This window comes from Oncorhynchus clarkii, chromosome 8 (assembly GCF_045791955.1).
Source record: "Oncorhynchus clarkii lewisi isolate Uvic-CL-2024 chromosome 8, UVic_Ocla_1.0, whole genome shotgun sequence".
In the NCBI taxonomy this organism is placed as follows: Eukaryota; Metazoa; Chordata; class Actinopteri; order Salmoniformes; family Salmonidae; genus Oncorhynchus; species Oncorhynchus clarkii.
The window spans coordinates 4997034-5016622 of NC_092154.1; the positions used below are offsets into that span (position 1 = coordinate 4997034).

At 42.0% G+C, this 19589-nt stretch overlaps 1 protein-coding gene across 1 annotated transcript in view; it reads right to left on the bottom strand.

Annotated features, from left to right (window-relative positions):
• Positions 1-12639, bottom strand: part of LOC139415681 (low density lipoprotein receptor adapter protein 1-like) — an 80499-nt gene extending 67860 nt beyond the window's left edge. Inside the window, exon 1 of the mRNA XM_071163801.1 lies at positions 12555-12639. Coding sequence (XP_071019902.1) covers positions 12555-12639 — 85 coding nt within the window. The remainder of the gene's footprint in view (positions 1-12554) is intronic.
• Between the last annotated feature and the right edge of the window lie 6950 nt (positions 12640-19589).

Below are 19589 nucleotides of genomic sequence, written 5' to 3' on the forward strand. Positions count from 1 at the left end.
GCCAATCCAATAAAAGTCGAAAAACAGGAGAAAAAACACCCCCCAGCCAAGTTCAAGCCCGGTAAAAAAAAAGGAGACCAGAGAAAGTTGAGTCAACGCAGCGCTAGCTGTCAGCTAGCCACTGTTTCCAATTGACGCTAATCTAACTAAATCACACATTCCCCGGAAATCTCAGCTCCTCTCTCCTCTCCTGTCAAAGTAAAGAGAGTTCAAAGGCCAAGTGCTAAAAATAAAACCTTTTCTCTTTTTCGTTTTCCGTTCAACTACATAAAGCTGGAATTGAACAGTGAGTACATTGAGTCCCAGTCTGCATCCCAAATGCACCCTATTCCATACATAGTGCACTACTTTTGACCAGGGTCTATAGGGTAGTAGTGCACTACTTTTGACCAGGGCCCATAGAGGTGCAGGTGAAGCAGTCCCAGCGTCCCAGTCTGTAATGAAACAGTGCTTTGTGGTTCCGTAGGGAGAAAAGTCATGACTGAAGAATAGGGGAGATGGTCAGTACCGCACATGTACATGACAAACCCTATCAGATTTATTGGTAACTAAGAGCAGGGAGGAAATAGAAAGTTGGCAACAGGTACACTATTTTATTGAGCTGCTCAGGTCTCCCTTGTAAAACAGATCTTCAGACCTCAACGGGACTTCCTGGATAAATACCAAGTTAAATAAAATACTACATCAACCATATCTGCATTTCTGTCACAAACTTCCTTCAGGGTGGAAGACAGTGTCTCCCAAATCCAATGGTGAGTTGAAACCCATTAAAACGGGTAGCTCCTCTCCCGGGTCTCAGAATAAAGCTGAGGACACTCTACGTACAGATCACAGATTCAAAAAGGTTTGGAAACCACTTGGACACCTCCTGGATTTCACTCTGCAGACAAGGAACCCGTCTCCACAGCACCTATAATAGTCTATAAGACTAATTTACAACCAGCATATTGTTCTATCATTCTATAAAACTAATTACAACCAACGTATCATTCTAGAAAACTTATTAGAAACAATGTATCATTCTATCAGTCTATAAAACTCATTAGAAACAATGTATCATTCTATCAGTCTATAAAACTCATTAGAAACAATGTATCATTCTATCAGTCTATAAAACTCATTAGAAACAATGTATCATTCTATCAGTCTATAAAACTCATTAGAAACAATGTATCATTCTATCAGTCTATAAAACTCATTAGAAACAATGTATCATTCTATAAAACTAATTAGAACCAACATATCAATCTATAAAACTAATTAGAACCAACATATCAGTCTATAAAACTCATTAGAACCAACATATCAGTCTATAAAACTCATTAGAACCAACATATCAGTCTATAAAACTAATTAGAACCAACATATCAATCTATAAAACTAATTAGAACCAACATATCAGTCTATAAAACTCATTAGAACCAACATATCAGTCTATAAAACTCATTAGAACCAACATATCAGTCTATAAAACTCATTAGAACCAACATATCAGTCTATAAAACTCATTAGAACCAACATATCAGTCTATAAAACTCATTAGAAACAATGTATCATTCTATAAAACTCATTAGAAACAATATTGAAACAACGCTGATCCTTAACACGTTGACCCCTCAGGGGTGCGTGCTCAGTCCCCTCCAATACTCCCTGTTCACTCATGACTGCACGACCAGGCACGACTCCAACACCATCATTAAGTTTGCTGATGACACAACAGTGGTTTGATCACCAACAACGAGACAGCCTATAGGGAGGAGGTCAGAGACCTGGTGGTAGGTCCTGATCACTGACAACAACGAGACAGCCTATAGGGAGGAGGTCAGAGACCTGGCCGTGTGGTGCCAGGACAACAACCTATCCCTCAGCGTGTTCAAGACAAAGGAGATGATCGTGGACTACAGGAAAAAGAAGGACAGAGCACGCCCTTATTCTCATCGACGGGGCTGCAGTGGAGCAGGTTGAGTGAGAGCTTCAAGTTCCTTGGTCCAAACACACCAAGACAGTTATGGAGAGGGCACAACAAAACCTATTCCCCCTCATGAGACTGAAAAGATTTGTCATGGGTCCTCAGATCCTAAAAAGGTTTTACAGCTGCACCATCGACAGCATCCTGAATGGTTGTATCTGCCTGTTATGGCAACTGCTCAGCCTCTGACCGCAAGGCACTACAGAGGGTAGTCTGGCTGATGTTGAATATGAAAAATGCCCTGTACAGATCTCAGATAGGACCTCTTAACATTAAACAATTTCATACGCTGAAGCTTTGCAGACATATTGGATTGTAATGGTTGTCAAAGATTAATGGGAATATGCTGTGTCCCTAATAGCACCCTATTCACTATGGTGGACTACTGTTAACCAGATCCCTGTTAACCAGATCCCTGTGACCAGCTCCCAATGACCAGCTCCCTATGACCAGCTCCCTATGACCAGCTCCCTATGACCAGCTCCCTATGACCAGCTCCTATGACCAGATCCCTATGACCAGATCCCTATGACCAGATCCCTTTGACCAGATCCCTTTGACCAGATCCCTATGACCAGATCCCTATGACCAGATCCCTATGACCAGATCCCTATGACCAGCTCCCTATGACCAGATCCCTATGACCAGATCCCTATGACCAGATCCCTATGACCAGATCCCTATGACCAGATCCCTATGACCAGCTCCCTATGACCAGATCCCTATGACCAGCTCCCTATGACCAGATCCCTATGACCAGATCCCTATGACCAGATCCCTATGACCAGATCCCTATGACCAGCTCCCTATGACCAGCTCCCTATGACCAGATCCCTATGACCAGATCCCTTTGACCAGATCCCTGTGCAGGCAATGTGTGTGTGTGTGTGTTTGCCTTATTTGTGAGAATGTACACAGTATGTGGAGGTAAACTAAGCTGTGTGTGTGTGTCCAATCCACTTGGTAATTGGGAGAATGACAATGTGAGCAGCAACACCATTCTGCCACCAGGCAGTTACATGGACCATATTATAACCCTTTCTCTCCTCGACCTTCAGAGCGACAAGATATCACCATCATACCCCCAGTTCCCTCTATTCTGATCTAATGACAGTTAATAGTACCTTAGGCTCAATACTCCCTATACCCCCAGTTCCCTCTATTCTGATCTAATGACAGTTAATCATGTCTGAGTCCAACTATTATTTCAGATCAGATCACTCCAGGTTTGCCGTGTGTTCCATACCCTGGTGAGTTAGCTTCCTCTCCTAGCTGTATTGTATTGCTTGTTGAGGGGAGCGGCTGCTGCTGCTGCTGCTGAGCTCAAACGGGACTACATTCAAGAAGACAATCTCCTGGGTTCATTATCTTTGAAGACAATCTCCTGGGTTCATTATCTTTGAAGACAATCTGCTGGGTTCATTATCTTTGAAGACAATCAGCTGGGTTCAATATCTTTGAAGACAATCTTCTGGGTGCATTATCTTTGAAGACAATCTTCTGGGTTCATTATCTTTGAAGACAATCAGCTGGGTTCATTATCTTTGAAGACAATCAGCTGGGTTCATTATCTTTGAAGACAATCAGCTGGGTTCAATATCTTTGAAGACAATCTTCTGGGTGTATTATCTTTGAAGACAATCTTCTGGGTTCATTATCTTTGAAGACAATCTTCTGGGTTCATTCTCTTAGAAGACAATAAGCTGGGTTCATTATCTTTGAAGACAATCAGCTGGGTTCATTATCTTTGAAGACAATCTTCTGGGTTCATTATCTTTGAAGACAATCAGCTGGGTTCATTATCTTTGAAGACAATCTTCTGGGTTCATTCTCTTTGAAGACAATCTTCTGGGTTCATTATCTTTGAAGACAATCTTCTGGGTTCATTCTCTTTGAAGACAATCTTCTGGGTTCATTATCTTTGAAGACAATCAGCTGGGTTCATTATCTTTGAAGACAATCTGCTGGGTTCATTATCTTTGAAGACAATCAGCTGGGTTCAATATCTTTGAAGACAATCTTCTGGGTGCATTATCTTTGAAGACAATCTTCTGGGTTCATTATCTTTGAAGACAATCAGCTGGGTTCATTATCTTTGAAGACAATCAGCTGGGTTCATTATCTTTGAAGACAATCAGCTGGGTTCAATATCTTTGAAGACAATCTTCTGGGTGTATTATCTTTGAAGACAATCTTCTGGGTTCATTATCTTTGAAGACAATCTTCTGGGTTCATTCTCTTAGAAGACAATAAGCTGGGTTCATTATCTTTGAAGACAATCAGCTGGGTTCATTATCTTTGAAGACAATCTTCTGGGTTCATTATCTTTGAAGACAATCAGCTGGGTTCATTATCTTTGAAGACAATCTTCTGGGTTCATTCTCTTTGAAGACAATCTTCTGGGTTCATTATCTTTGAAGACAATCTTCTGGGTTCATTCTCTTTGAAGACAATCTTCTGGGTTCATTATCTTTGAAGACAATCAGCTGGGTTCAATATCTTAGAAGACAATCAGCTGGGTTCATTCTCTTTGAAGACAATCAGCTGGGTTCATTCTCTTTGAAGACAATCAGCTGGGTTCATTCTCTATGAAGACAATCAGCTGGGTTCATTCTCTATGAAGACAATCAGCTGGGTTCATTATCTATGAAGACAATCTGCTGGGTTCATTCTCTATGAAGACAATCAGCTGGGTTCATTCTCTATGAAGACAATCAGCTGGGTTCATTCTCTATGAAGACAATCAGCTGGGTTCATTCTCTATGAAGACAATCAGCTGGGTTCATTCTCTATGAAGACAATCAGCTGGGTTCATTCTCTATGAAGACAATCAGCTGGGTTCATTATCTATGAAGACAATCAGCTGGGTTCATTATCTATGAAGACAATCAGCTGGGTTCATTCTCTATGAAGACAATCAGCTGGGTTCATTCTCTATGAAGACAATCAGCTGGGTTCATTCTCTATGAAGACAATCAGCTGGGTTCATTATCTATGAAGACAATCTGCTGGGTTCATTATCTTTGAAGACAATCAGCTGGGTTCATTATCTTTGAAGACAATCAGCTGGGTTCATTATCTTTGAAGACAATCAGCTCGGTTCCTTCTCTTTACCTAAAGACATATACTGTACTGTACATGCCAGTTATATTTTCCCCCTGGAGCTGGGCTGAAGGCTGAAGGCTGTTCCTGTTATACCTTCCCTCTGGAGCTGTGCTGAAGGCTGAAGGCTGTTCCTGTTATACCTTCCACCTGGAGCTGGGCTGAAGGCTGAAGGCTGTTCCTGTTATACCTTCCACCTGGAGCTGGGCTGAAGGCTGAAGGCTGTTCCGCTTCCACCTGGAGTGGTGCTGAAGGCTGTTCCTGTTATACCTTCCCTCTGGAGCTGGGCTGAAGGCTGAAGGCTGTTCCTGTTATACCTTCCCCCTGGAGCGGTGCTGAAGGCTGTTCCTGTTATACCTTCCCTCTGGAGCTGTGCTGAAGGCTGAAGGCTGTTCCTGTTGTACCTTCCCCCTGGAGCTGTGCTGAAGGTTGTTCCTGATATAACTTCCCTCTGGAGCTGCGCTGAAGGCTGAAGGCTGTTCCTGTTATACTTTCCCACTGGAGCTGGGCTGAAGGCTGTTCCTGTTATACTTTCCCACTGGAGCTGGGCTGAAGGCTGTTCCTGTTATACCTTCCCCCTGGAGCTGTGCTGAAGGCTGTGTCTACTGTACACAGCAAGGAGCAGCCTTGTCCCTTATGGTCGCTGGTCAGGTTTGACCTTTTGGAACATTTAGAGGTCGCCTCACTCCTATTTCCTCTGACACGATCCAAGGTGACAGCTTGCTCTTCTGACCACGTGCTGTGTCCTCTCCGTACTCTCTGCCTGGGCCAGTCATAAAGATCTATCTGTCCCGGCCAGTAACCTGTGACCTCGACAGATGACAGCCACCAGAAAAATGGCAACAGAAAGTGCTGATTTGGTGCTTTCTTCACTTGGCTGAAGTGACGACGTGGAAGCTGGGCTTTTTCTCAATCTGTTAGGCAAGGTGTGGCTATAGTACAACCACCAGTGTTCTCTAAACAGACCAAAAGGTAGATGTTATTGGCTCCTAAAACGCCCTCTTAACTTCCTGCTTACTGGACACACAGAGACATGAAATAAATGTGACAAATATAAGCTGCAAGAAAAGTGAGGATACATTTTGTATTTGTTTACGACTTTGAATTAAGACAAAATAAAGTCAAAAGCGAGCAACCAGGGTAAGTTGCTGTACGATAGTCATCTTAGTATTGTTAAATGTGTGAGGTGAAATAGTGGTGAGAATACCATGCATAAGGTTCATTTCGTGTGTTTTCCTTTGTCGTCTTGCGAAGAACAGTCCACACAACACCAGTGTCACTATCTGCTGGTAAATCAGCTGAGATTAAAGTGGAACCGACAGCGTTTTAAACAACATGAAATCTTATTCAAATCTGTTCATATAAACCCCCAGGAAGAATATGACACTATTTTTTATTTTATTATTATTTTTTATTTTTTTTACAAGTGAGCACTTTAAGATATGGGCATTTTCACATTATCATGAATTCATAGAATGTTTGGGAATGACTTAAACTAAGACATTTGTAAAAAATTATATAGCAATATCGAGTGGGAAAACGGCCGTGTGATTGGACAATTTATAGATACTGCAGTGAATAAAACATCTGTCTCGTCCAGGACCGGAGATTATGCAGACCGGTGCGCCATAGCCAATCAGAGGCCTATATGCAAATAAGGCATATTTGCCTATATGCAAATACAGTAGGCCTATATGCAAATAAGCCATTTGCCACACGGGCCAGGCCATCATCCACTTTGAACTTGACCGTGTGTTTACAGGCAGTAGCATCATCACGATGTTAGATCATTCGAACGCATTCGCCAAAAAAAAAAGCCACATGAATGGATTTCTGTAAATATGTAAATACCAGGGGAGTCCTCTTACATTTGGGAACTTCACAGTCCTATCAATCAAACAAACACGGAAAGGTCGTCTCTCTCTCCCTCAGTTGCCTATGCACATCAACAAAAACAAAGTCAACAACTAATGCTAACCAGAGCGAGATAAGCTAAAACCTAACAAGGGAACGTTAGATAAACGCTCTCAAACTTTTTCAGCTAGTTGACCGTCAAAATTGCACTGACAAACGATGGGGAATAGTAGCCTGCTCGTCTTCTGCAGCTTGCCTGCCAATCCATGTTTGCCCCCAAACCCACGTTTTGACAACGTCATGGGAACTGCCCATTTGATCGATACCAAAGGAATTTGATTGACAACTAAGAGATATGCTAACTGTTCAAGTTCAGCATAGCTAGTTGCCTAGCTAGCAAACCGATTCACATTTCTTGCTAGCTAAGCAAATGACATCTGCCTCTAGCTGTAGCCACTGAAAAACGACGATGGGAAAAAGTTGGTCACTCACCTACTCAACCAATGACGTGACATCCTCCCAGCAGATAGCTAGCTATCTAACTGTAGGCTCTGTGTTTTTAGCTTGCTAAATAAATAGCTAGCTACATAAATAGATACGCTAGCCCAGGGGTGTTAAACTCAACGCACGGGCCATATTTATATATTTTTTTTCCACAGGCCAGACATATTTGTTTCTTACAGAAAAACGTGCAACTCAGGCCAGTGTCTGTGTTCTTTTGCCCATCTTAATCTTTTATTTTCATTGGCCAGTCTGAGATTTATTGGCCAGCCTTTTTTTTTTGCAACTCTGTCTAGAAGGCCAGCATCCAGGCTTTGCCTCTTCACTGTTGACGTTGAGACTGGTGTTTTGTGGGTACTCTTTAAGCTGCCAGTTGAGGACTTGTGAGGCGTCTGTTTCTCAAACTAGACACTTTAATGTACTTGTCCTCTTGCTCAGTTGTGCACCGGGGCCTCCCACTCCTCTTTCTATTGGAGGAAATACGTTTCTGGCTTGTGAGGATGTGTTTGCTGGCCTCATAAATGCTACCCAGCTAGCTAATATTTAAAGAAAGAAATAGTTATACTAACCCATTTGCAATCCCTTTAGCATTGCTTGCTGGCTAGCTACAGAGGTTAGATGGCTAGTTAGCTACAGTACAGTAGTTAGCTACTGCCATCAGTCGTTGTTGTGTTATCATATTTTGCCTATTCCACCATTTGTAGAATGCATAGTGGCATTTGAATATGGTGTGGGGAAAAAGGGACTCCGGACACACTGTGGACACGGTAGACACATTTAAATGTAGGTGCAGATGCATGACACATTCATAATTCCATGATAAGAACTCTCTGATCAGAATACTAAATCTGCTGGAACTGTCAAGTCTAGACACGGCCATTTATACTCATTTCTGAGTCCTATTCAGTTGTGCACCGGGGCCTCCCACTCCACTTTTTTTGCTATTCGGGCCTTGAGTTTGACACATGTACACTAGTCTATTATCCATGTTATGACTGACTTGTGACCGTTGCTAGGATGATTGTATTGACATTCCCAGCCTTAGTTACATTCGTCCGTTTTTTTGTCCAGAATATTGAGTCGTTGAAACTGAAACAGTTGCATCCTGAATGGAGGCAGCCAACAAAGTACCAGGCCAGCAGTGATTTACAACCTGATAGCAAATGTTTTTTTGGACTAACAAGACATATATTGGTGAATTATATTAATCATGCATTGAACTGCATTCATCTAGTCTGCCAACAATGTCTTACTGTACTGTCATGGATTTTATTTTTATTTTTTATCAAATATAACCTATTTTTATAAAAGTTGGTTTTGAAGCATAAACTGGTAATGTGATACCTTTCCTGTATTTTCACAGGCACTGACCAGTGAGTGAAAATACCTCTGCTGAAGAGGAGTAGTGATTTCCAGGGGCAAACTGAAGACATGCTGTCTGATGTGGAGACAGACCCAGTGGACCCCGATGGCCAACGTTGTGCATCTTTTTTTAGTAACCTCCTCACCCTGGCGCTCCTCTGAGTTTGAGGACATGATTGTGTCAGCAGACCGGTGAAGAATAGCCAACAGGGAGGAAAAAAAGCACCGTCAGAATGAGAAAAAAGAAAGAAGCAGCCGTCCACCGCAGCCCTATCTGATTGTGCCCATTAGAGACTATTTTCACTGACTCTTCACACCTGCTTTTGAATACGTTTTTTGCCACGACTCCCACCATTACATACATGACTATATGACTCATCACATACGCTGCTGCTACTGTTTATTATCTATCCTGTTGCCTAGTCACTTTATGCCTACCTATAGGTTATACAGTGTGTTTACCCCTTGACTTATTACACATTTTGTTGTGTTACAGCCTGAAATTAAAACGGATTCAATATGTTTTTCTCTCATCCATCTACACACAATACCCCATAATGACATCACAATACCCCATAATGACATCACAATACCCCATAATGACAAAGTGAAAACATTCTAGAACATTTTTTTTTTATACAGAAATATCTCATTTACATAAGTATTCACACCCCTGAGTCAATAAGTACATGTTAGAATCCCATTTGGCAGCGATTACACCTGTCATTCTTTCTGGGTACGTCTCTAGGAGCTTTGCACACCTGGATTGTACAATATTTGTTATATTCTGTTTACCGCTGCTCCCCATCTAACTTAACAGAGCTTGAGAAAATCTGCAAGGAAGAATGGGAGCAAATACACAAATCCAGATGTACAAAGATGATACAGACATATCCAAGATGACTCAAAGCTGATACAAACAAACCCAAGACAACTCAAAGCTCTGCTGCCAATGACTGGAACGAATTGCAATATTCTCTAAAACTATATCTCCCTCTCTAACATGTTCACATGTTTATGAAATACAATAGATGGCCGTAATCACCCCCAGCCACATCTTGCTAAGTGGATGGGTCACTATTGTCTAGACATGTACACAGGTTCATGAAATACAACAGATGGCCGTAATCACCCCCAGATACATCTGGCTAACTTGATGGGTCATGTCATCATCTGAGTATTTTGTTTAGACATGTAGCTAGCTAGCTAAACAATGAACCATAATCCGAAACCATAGCTACAGTACAACCATATTGTCATAGCTAGCCACCATGCATGAAATGCTGTAGAATAAATCTGCAGGTAGCTAAAGCTAACCAACTAGGTTCAATGTTAGCTAGATAGATAACATTAGGCTATAACTTGCAATGCAAATGGCTCTGAGATACAAATAATATTACTACACAGATCATACACAAAACGTAAGCTAGCGACCCAGCAAGCTAACGTTCGCTAGCTAGTTAACAGTACACTTTCACTTGCAATGAAAATGACTTTCTGACTAAATTAGAAACTTATAATATTTGAAAATGTAAGCTAGACTCTTATCCATATACATGGATGAACGCTTCATGGCAGACTGGAACCATTTAACTGTCACGGTTTTCTGTATGTGAAAGAGAGTCAGACCAAAATGCGGCGTGGCTATTGCGATCCATGTTTAATAAAACAAGGTAAACACAAATCAAATACAAAAACAATAAACGTAACATGAAAACCGAAACAGCCTGATACTGGTGCAAAGTAACACAGAGACAGGAACCAGGACAATCCCCCCCACAAAACCCAACACCAAACAGGCTACCTAAATATGGTTCCCAATCAGAGACAATGACGAACACCTGCCTCTGATTGAGAACCATATCAGGCCAAACATAGAACTAGACAAACTAGACATGTAACATAGAATGCCCACTCAGCTCACACCCTGACCAACCAAAACATAGAAATATACAAAGCAAAACATGGTCAGGGTGTGATATTAACTCTGTTTTGTTTGTAGCTACATCTTGTTTGTGCCGGCGTTGTGTCAAGTCCCTCCGGTTCACACTGACCGTGACATGTGCAGAAAGTAGCCCATCACTTTTCCCAACTGATTTGTCGATTGATGCTCTATGTTGTTGAGAAAAGTAGCAAAACCTTTGTATTTCTCGATGGCTAACTACATATCTTTCAAAAACGGTGCGGTAGAAAGGACTCTCAACACATACTGAGCAACTCACGTTATCGACAGAATCATGCTACATGCCGGACCAATCCAAACTCATCTCCCGGCATATCCAGCCCGCTCATTATCTCAGCCAATCATGGCTAGTGGAAAGGTTCCTGTATTTTTCCGTGGCTAAACTAACTTGGCTCGTAATTTAACAAAGGTATTCGTATTTATGGATGGAATACAAATTTGTTATTACAGCACATGAAAGATCACATGTTCCAGAAGGAATTTCTCTTAACTTTTTCCACATTTTGTTGTGTAAAAGCAAGAATTTAAAATGATGTTGTGTCACTGGCCTACACACACCCCATAATGTCAAAGTGGAATTATGTTTTTTCAAATGTTCAGAAATTAATAAAAAATGACAAGCTGAAATGTCTTCAGACAATAAGTATTCGACCCCTTTGGTTATGGCAAGCCTAAATAAATTCAGGAGTAAAAATGTGTTTAACAAGTCACATAATAAGTTGCATGGACTCACTCTGTGCAATAATAGATGCAGGCATCAATTTGACAGAGCGAAGAAGAATTTAGAAAATAATAATTGTTGCACAATCCAAGTGTTGAAAGTCTTAGAGACTTATCCAGAAACACCCACAGCTCTTAGAGATTTCCCCAGAAACACTCACAGCTCTTAGAGACTTACCCAGAAAGACTCACAGCTCTTAGAGACTTACACAGAAAGACTCACAGCTCTTAGAGACTTACCCAGAAATACTCACAGCTCTTAGAGATTTCCCCAGAAAGACTCACAGCTCTTAGAGACTTACCCAGAAACATTCACAGCTCTTAGAGACTTACCCAGAAACACTCACAGCTCTTATAGAGACCTACCCAGAAACACTCACCCCTGTAATTGCTGCCAAATATGCTTCTAAAGAGTATTGACTCAGGGGTGTGAATACTTATGTAAATTTGATATTTCTGTATTATGTATTTTTTTAATTAGCAAAAAATGTCTAAAAAACATGTTTTCACTTTGTCATTAATGGGGTATTGTGTGTAAATCGGTGAGAGAGAAAAAAACAACATCTATTTAATTTGAATTTGGGTTGTAAACACAACAAAATGTGAAAGTAAGTCGAGGGGTATGAATACTCTCTTACGGTTGCTTACATGCTTCAACAACGGATTCATCACACATGAGCCGACAATGGGGCTTTCGCTATGGGAACGGTGGAATTAGGTAACCCAAGTCATTGGGACACCATTAGGACATGTGGAATGTGGCCAAGTTCCCTGGTGCACTCGGGCAGAAAAAAGAAAAAAAAGCAATAGGTGTTGAATTGATAATGTAGAATTAAAAACGTTATACTATTGCAATTCACGACTGTATAGTCACACTTACAACCTATTCTTTTCCATCACACCTCATAATCGAACTGTTCTTCACTTCCTATACCAACAAGAGAGGTGAGAATAGAACGGCAGCTACATAAATCGCCTATTGTCAGCGCTTTCCTTTCCCTAGTCTCGTTGCATTGCGCTGTCGTGTTACCATTTCTGCGCAACGATATAACTACATCCTGTAGACATGAATACTACACTTACTGTCGTGCTTGGAGGTGCCCCATGTGTGCCGCGGAACTCCGGGACTCTTGATAATCGCTCTTCCAGCTGATTTCAGAGCATCCATGCTTTAGGTGTGTCTCTGACAGTAGCCTAACCCAGCGTAGCAGACGTAAAATAAACTCTGACAGCGGTAAGTGGATAGCCTACTTTAACCTGCGCTTGCTTTGGCTCCGAAACATAAACAGTAGACTAGTAGCCAGCCTACATACAATAGTCGACTACGAGTGAGTGATGCGCGGAATGAACCGCCCGGGTATAGGATTTGTGCGGCGTTCACATCCAGTCGGAACTAGGAAACTCAGATAACTCAGAAATGCTGATTCGTTGAACGCGGCACGTGTATAACTACAAACATTTAGCATGTCAGAAATGTCCGTGTTTCCTAGTTCCGACCAACTCCCGTTGTCTGAAACAAGGGTCTGGTGAAAGCATGGGCAACGCAGCCTCCATTTAACCCCGTTGTTTTTCGGTAGGCTACTGCTGAACCGAGGAACGGCGGAACATAGGGGGCGGTCACGAATGAAATGTGTGCCACACCCATTTCTGGAGGGATGTTACATTGGATGCGGGCGGGGTAAAACCTATGCGCAAAATACATCGTGTACATCATCTAGCTCAGGGATGGGTAACTGCACGGCGCGTTTTAAAGCCCCCCCCCCCCCCCGGATCAAATCAAATCAGTCCAGGTCTCAAAGTACTGCTAGAATAGAATAATTACACGAGGGACCATTTCAAAATGTAGTTGTGCTTCAGCAGTTTCTCTTGTTAGGTCAAAAGTGGTGTAAAGTACATAAGTAAAAAATACTTTAAAGTACTTACTTAAGTAGTTTTTGGAGGTATCTGTACTTTACTATTATATATATATTTTTTGTTACAACTTTTACTTCACTACATTCATAAATAAAATGATGTATTTTTACTCCAGACATTTTCCCCTGACACCCAAAAAGTACAAGTTACATTTTGAAGGCTTAGCAGGACAGGAAAATAGTCAAATTTATGCACTTGTCAAGAGAAAATCCCTGGTCATCCCTTCTACCTCTGATCTGGAGGACTCAGGCTTTTTTTTTGTAAATTATGTCTGAGCGTTGGAGCGTGTGTCTGGCTATCCCTAAATAAAAAAAAATTAAAACAAGAAAATAGTGCGTCTGGTGTCCTTAATATAAAGAATTTGAAATTATTTATACTTTTACTTTTGCTACTTAAGTATATTTTAGTAATTCCATTTACTTTTGATACTTAAGTATATTTAAAACCAAATACTTTTAGACTTTTACTCAAGTAGTATTTTACTGGGAATCTTTGACTTTTACTTGAGTTATTTTCTATTAAGGGATCTTGACTTTTACTCAAGTATGAAAACAGAGTACTTTTTCCACTACTGTATGTCTGTGACTGATAGTCAATCAATGAGCCCATGTTAGATAATACTGAATGAGCCCATGCTAGATAATACTGAATGAGCCCATGTTAGATAATACTCAATAAGCCCATGTTAGATAATACTCAATGAGCCCATGTCAGATAATAGTCAATGAGCCCATGTTAGATAATACTGAATGAGCCCATGTTAGATAATACTCAATAAGCCCATGTTAGATAATACTGAATGAGCCCATGTTAGATAATACTCAATAAGCCCATGTTAGATAATACTCAATAAGCCCATGTTAGATAATACTCAATGAGCCCATGTCAGATAATAGTCAATGAGCCCATGTTAGATAATACTGAATGAGCCCATGTTAGATAATACTCAATAAGCCCATGTTAGATAATACTGAATGAGCCCATGTCAGATAATACTCAATGAGCCCATGTCAGATAATACTCAATGAGCCCATGTCAGATAATACTGAATGAGCCCATGTTAGATAATACTCAATAAGCCCATGTTAGATAATACTCAATGAGCCCATGTTAGATAATACTGAATGAGCCCATGTTAGATAATACTCAATGAGCCCATGTTAGATAATACTGAATGAGCCCATGTTAGATAATACTCAATGAGCCCATGTCAGGTAATACTCAATGAGCCCATGTCAGATAATACTGAATGAGCCCATGTTAGATAATACTGAATGAGCCCATGTTAGATAATACTGAATGAGCCCATGTCAGATAATACTCAATGAGCCCATGTTAGATAATACTCAATGAGCCCATGTTAGATAATACTCAATGAGCCCATGTCAGATAATACTCAATGAGCCCATGTCAGATAATACTGAATGAGCCCATGTTAGATAATACTCAATGAGCCCATGTTAGATAATACTCAATGAGCCCATGTCAGATAATACTGAATGAGCCCATGTTAGATAATACTGAATGAGCCCATGTTAGATAATACTCAATGAGCCCATGTCAGATAATACTCAATGAGCCCATGTCAGATAATACTCAATGAGCCCATGTTAGATAATACTCAATGAGCCCATGTCAGATAATACTCAATGAGCCCATGTCAGGTAATACTCAATGAGCCCATGTCAGATAATACTCAATGAGCCCATGTCAGATAATACTCAATGAGCCCATGTCAGCGCTTTCTGCGCCCCTCATGAGGAGTTCAGATGTTGTGTGGCCCCACCCCCATTTAGCTTTACCCAGTACCTGATCTAGCTAGTTTGTTTTTTAAAATCATTTAAATTATGGCCATGTTGATGGACATAGCTTATATATGGAATTCGATGGACAACGACAAACCGTTGTGGATGAATAAAAGCAAGGCAGCTCGGCTCGGCTCGGCTCGGCTCGGCTCGGCTCGGCTCGGCGGGTAGATTCGCTGAGCGTTCAATTCGCTTGAATGTTTGCTACGTTGCGGAACGGTTTGTACTGAACGACACGTTTCCCCCAAGCTCTCATGTATGTTCTTGAACAGACTTTGTGGTACGTTTGCTCCGTTTGGTGGGGTGTGGCTTGAACTTTTGCTCCGTTTGGTGGGGTGTGGCTTGAACTGACTTTGAGGTACGTTTGCTCCGTTTGGTGGGGTGTGGCTTGAACAGACTTTGAGGTACGTTTGCTCCGTTTGGTGGGGTGTGGCTTGAACAGACTTTGAGGTACGTTTGCTCCGTTTGGTGGGGTGTGGCTTGAACAGACTTTGTGGTATGTTTGCTCCGTTTGGTGGGGTGTGGCTTGAACTGACTTTGAGGTACGTTTGCTCCGTTTGGTGGGGTGTGGCTTGAACAGACTTTGTGGTATGTTTGCTCCGTTTGGTGGGGTGTGGCTTGAACAGACTTTGAGGTACGTTTGCTCCGTTTGGTGGGGTGTGGCTTGAACAGACTTTGAGGTACGTTTGCTCCGTTTGGTGGGGTGTGGCTTGAACAGACTTTGTGGTACGTTTGCTCCGTTTGGTGGGGTGTGGCTTGAACAGACTTTGTGGTATGTTTGCTCCGTTTGGTGGGGTGTGGCTTGAACGTTTGCTCCGTTTGGTGGGGTGTGGCTTGAAGCAAAGAGTGACGTGTTTAAAGCGCAGCGGTACATTTTGAATGGAACAAGAGTAGATCGCCTATAGCCGAAGCTACAACTTTAAATCTGATAGAATAGTGTGAAATTATAAAAACTAGTGCATAGCCAGACTATGTAGCTAGGATTACTTAAAACATGAAGAAAATAACAACTAGAGGGCCTAAAATCTTAAAATCAAAGTCACAAACAGCAAAACAAACATTTGAAACAATCATCCCTTGACCAGAAACCTGGTCAATCAAGTGACCAACTTGCAACAACATGACAGTTTGCATGTAAAGGTCTGAGTCAGGGAACGTGTCCTGCAACCATGTCCTGTAACCGTGTCCCTGTAACCGTGTCCCTGTAACCGTGTCCTGTAACCGTGTCCCTGTAACCGTGTCCCTGTAACCGTGTCCCTGTAACCGTGTCCTGTAACCGTGTCCTGTAACCGTGTCCCCGTAACCGTGTCTCCGTAACCGTTTCCCCGTAACCTTGTCCCTGTAACCGTGTCCCTGTAACCGTTTCCCTGTAACCGTTTCCCTGTAACCGTGTCCCTGTAACCATGTCCTGTAACCGTGTCCCTGTAACCGTGTCCTGTAACCGTGTCCCTGTAACCGTGTCCTGTAACCGTGTCCCTGTAACAGTTTCCCTGTAACCCTGTAACCGTGTCCTGTAACCGTGTCCCGTAACCGTGTCCCTGTAACCGTGTCCTTGTAACCGTGTCCTGTAACCGTGTCCCTGTAACCGTTTCCCTGTAACCGTTTCCCTGTAACCGTGTCCTGTAACCGTGTCCCTGTAACCGTGTCCCTGTAACCGTTTCCCTGTAACCGTTTCCCTGTAACCGTGTCCTGTAACCGTGTCCTGTAACCGTGTCCCTGTAACTGTGTCTCTGTAACCGTGTCCTGTAACCGTGTCCCTGTAACCGTGTCCCTGTAACCTGTGTCCCCTTTCATTTGTCTATGTTACCCATACAAGCACTGCCACCTCTTGCAATTATTACTAGGCTACATAACCTACCGAACCCAAACATAATTATTTATTTAACCTAGTAGGCATATTGACTAATTAATTAACCCAATCTATCAACGTACACATCAACTATATAATAGAATGCTAATTGCATGGTCTCTTTATGATCAAAACTATACCCTGTATCAAATTATATTTAATGACAAGACTTAGAATAAGTCAGCCATTTAGAATAACGTATTAAATAATTGTTCGATCCAAATCAAATTCTGTCCTTGCATGCAGATAATAGAATTTGCCAAACTCTACCGCTATTCTGAAGTGACTGGATCAGTATCAGTGCCACAGCGCCCTCTGTTGAATATGAGCAGTCATTACAGGAGATCCCTGTACCCTCTTATCTGTGTCTCCTGTTCCTGTCCCTATGTCACGGCTGATGAAAGGAGAGGACCAAGGTGCAGAGTGGAAAAGTGTTCATACTTATATTTCAACTAAACACTAAATAACAGCATTAACACTAAATAACAACATTAACACTAAATAACAACATTAACAAAGAGAATGAACGAAAACCGAAACAGTCCTGTCAGGTGCAGAAACACAAAACAGAAAATAACTACCCACAAAACCCCTGTGGGGAAAAGCTACCTAAGTATGATTCCTAATCAGAGCCAACGATAGAAAGCTGTCCCCGATTGAGAAGCATACCCGGCCAAAACAAAGAAATACAAAAACATAGAAAAAATAACATAGAATGCCCACCCCAAATCACACCCTGACCAAACCAAAAAAGAGACATAAAAAGCTCTAAGGCCAGGGCGTGCAACCCTACTACACTTTGCTCAGACCAGTGGAAATAATGTAGGCCACAATGTAACTAAATAACGATGTTCTAGTCTTTAGGTAAACAAATATGTTTTAATACATATGTTTTGGAAGTCAAATGTTTCATGCTATATTTATAGTGTAGGGCAGGGATACTCAACTCCACCTTACTGGGTCAGGAACCTGCTGGTTTTCTGTTCTACCTCACTAATTAATTACACCCACCTGGTGTCCCAGGTCTAAATCAGTCCCTGATTAGAGGGGGAATCACCCACCTGGTGTCCCAGGTCTAAATCAGTCTCTGATTAGAGGGGAATCACCCACCTGGTGTCCAAGGTCTAAATCAGTCCCTGATTAAAGCGGACTCACCCACCTGGTGTCCCAGGTCTAAATCAGTCCCTGATTAGAGGGGGAATCACCCACCTGGTGTCCCAGGTCTAAATCAGACACTGATTAGAGGGGAATCACCCACCTGGTGTTCCAGGTCTAAATCAGACACTGATTAGAGGGGAATCACCCACCTGGTGTCCCAGGTCTAAATCAGTCCCTGATTAGAGGGGAATCACCCACCTGGTGTCCCAGGTATAAATCAGTCCCTGATTAGAGTGGAACAATGATGAAATGCAATGGAACTGGCTTGGAGGTCCAGACTGGAGTTACAAGGGTATAAAGTTATGTCCCAAATGGCACTCTATTCTCTATAGTGCACTACGTTAGACTAGGACCCATAGGGCAACTTGGGACACAGTCTAGGACTAGCCTGGATGAAATTAGGTGACTGATAAAATACAAATAGACAGATGAAGTTTTGTACTTCATGGTGAAACCTTTATTCATGTTTTTTTCCTCTTCAAATTCACAATGATTTAACACATTATACCACGGCTGTGTTAAGGCCCTTATTACACATTATCCCAGGGCTGTGTTAAGGCCCTTATAACACATTATACCACGGCTGTGTTAAGGCCCTTATTACACATTATACCACGGCTGTGTTAAGGACCTTATTACACATTATACCACGGCTGTGTTAAGGCCCTTATAATAATCATTTAGAAGGGTTTTGTCGAACTGAGCTGCTCTATGATCAAATGAGAGGGTCTGGGGTGGTGATTCCTGTGTTTCCTGTTTGGGTCTGGTTGGTGTTTCCTGTGTTTCCTGTTTGGGTCTGGGTGGTGAATCCTGTGTTTCCTGTTTGGGTCTGGGTGGTGATTCCTGTGTTTCCTGTTTGGGTGTGGGTGGTGAATCATGTGTTTCCTGTTTGGGTCTGGGTGGTGAGTCCTGTGTTTCCTGTTTGGGTCTGGGTGGTGTTTCCTGCGTTTCCTGTTTGGGTGTGGGTGGTGTTTCCTGTGATTCCTGTTTGTCGACAGCAAAAGTACTGCAGTGCAATAGCGACTGTGTGTGTTGAGGTGTTTAACGCCTGGATACACAGTGAGTGTGGAGCAGAAACTTGCAACTCTAAGAGAGATGTTCTAAGCCAGGGATGGTCAAGATTTGGTCCCAAAAGGCACCTTGTCCCATATCATGTGAATAGGGTGCCATTTCGAAAGCAGACCAACCCTAGCTCTGTCTGTCTGTCCGTCCGTCCGTCCGTCTGTCCGTCCCCGTCTGGTCTGTTTGCATAAAATCAAGTTAACACTAACTGTATCTGCAAACACTCAAATAAACTTTGTTAGTAAAATCCCCCACATTAAGCTATATCTGAAATGGCACCCCTATTCCCTATATGGTGCACTACTTTTGACCAGAGCCCTATTCCCTATA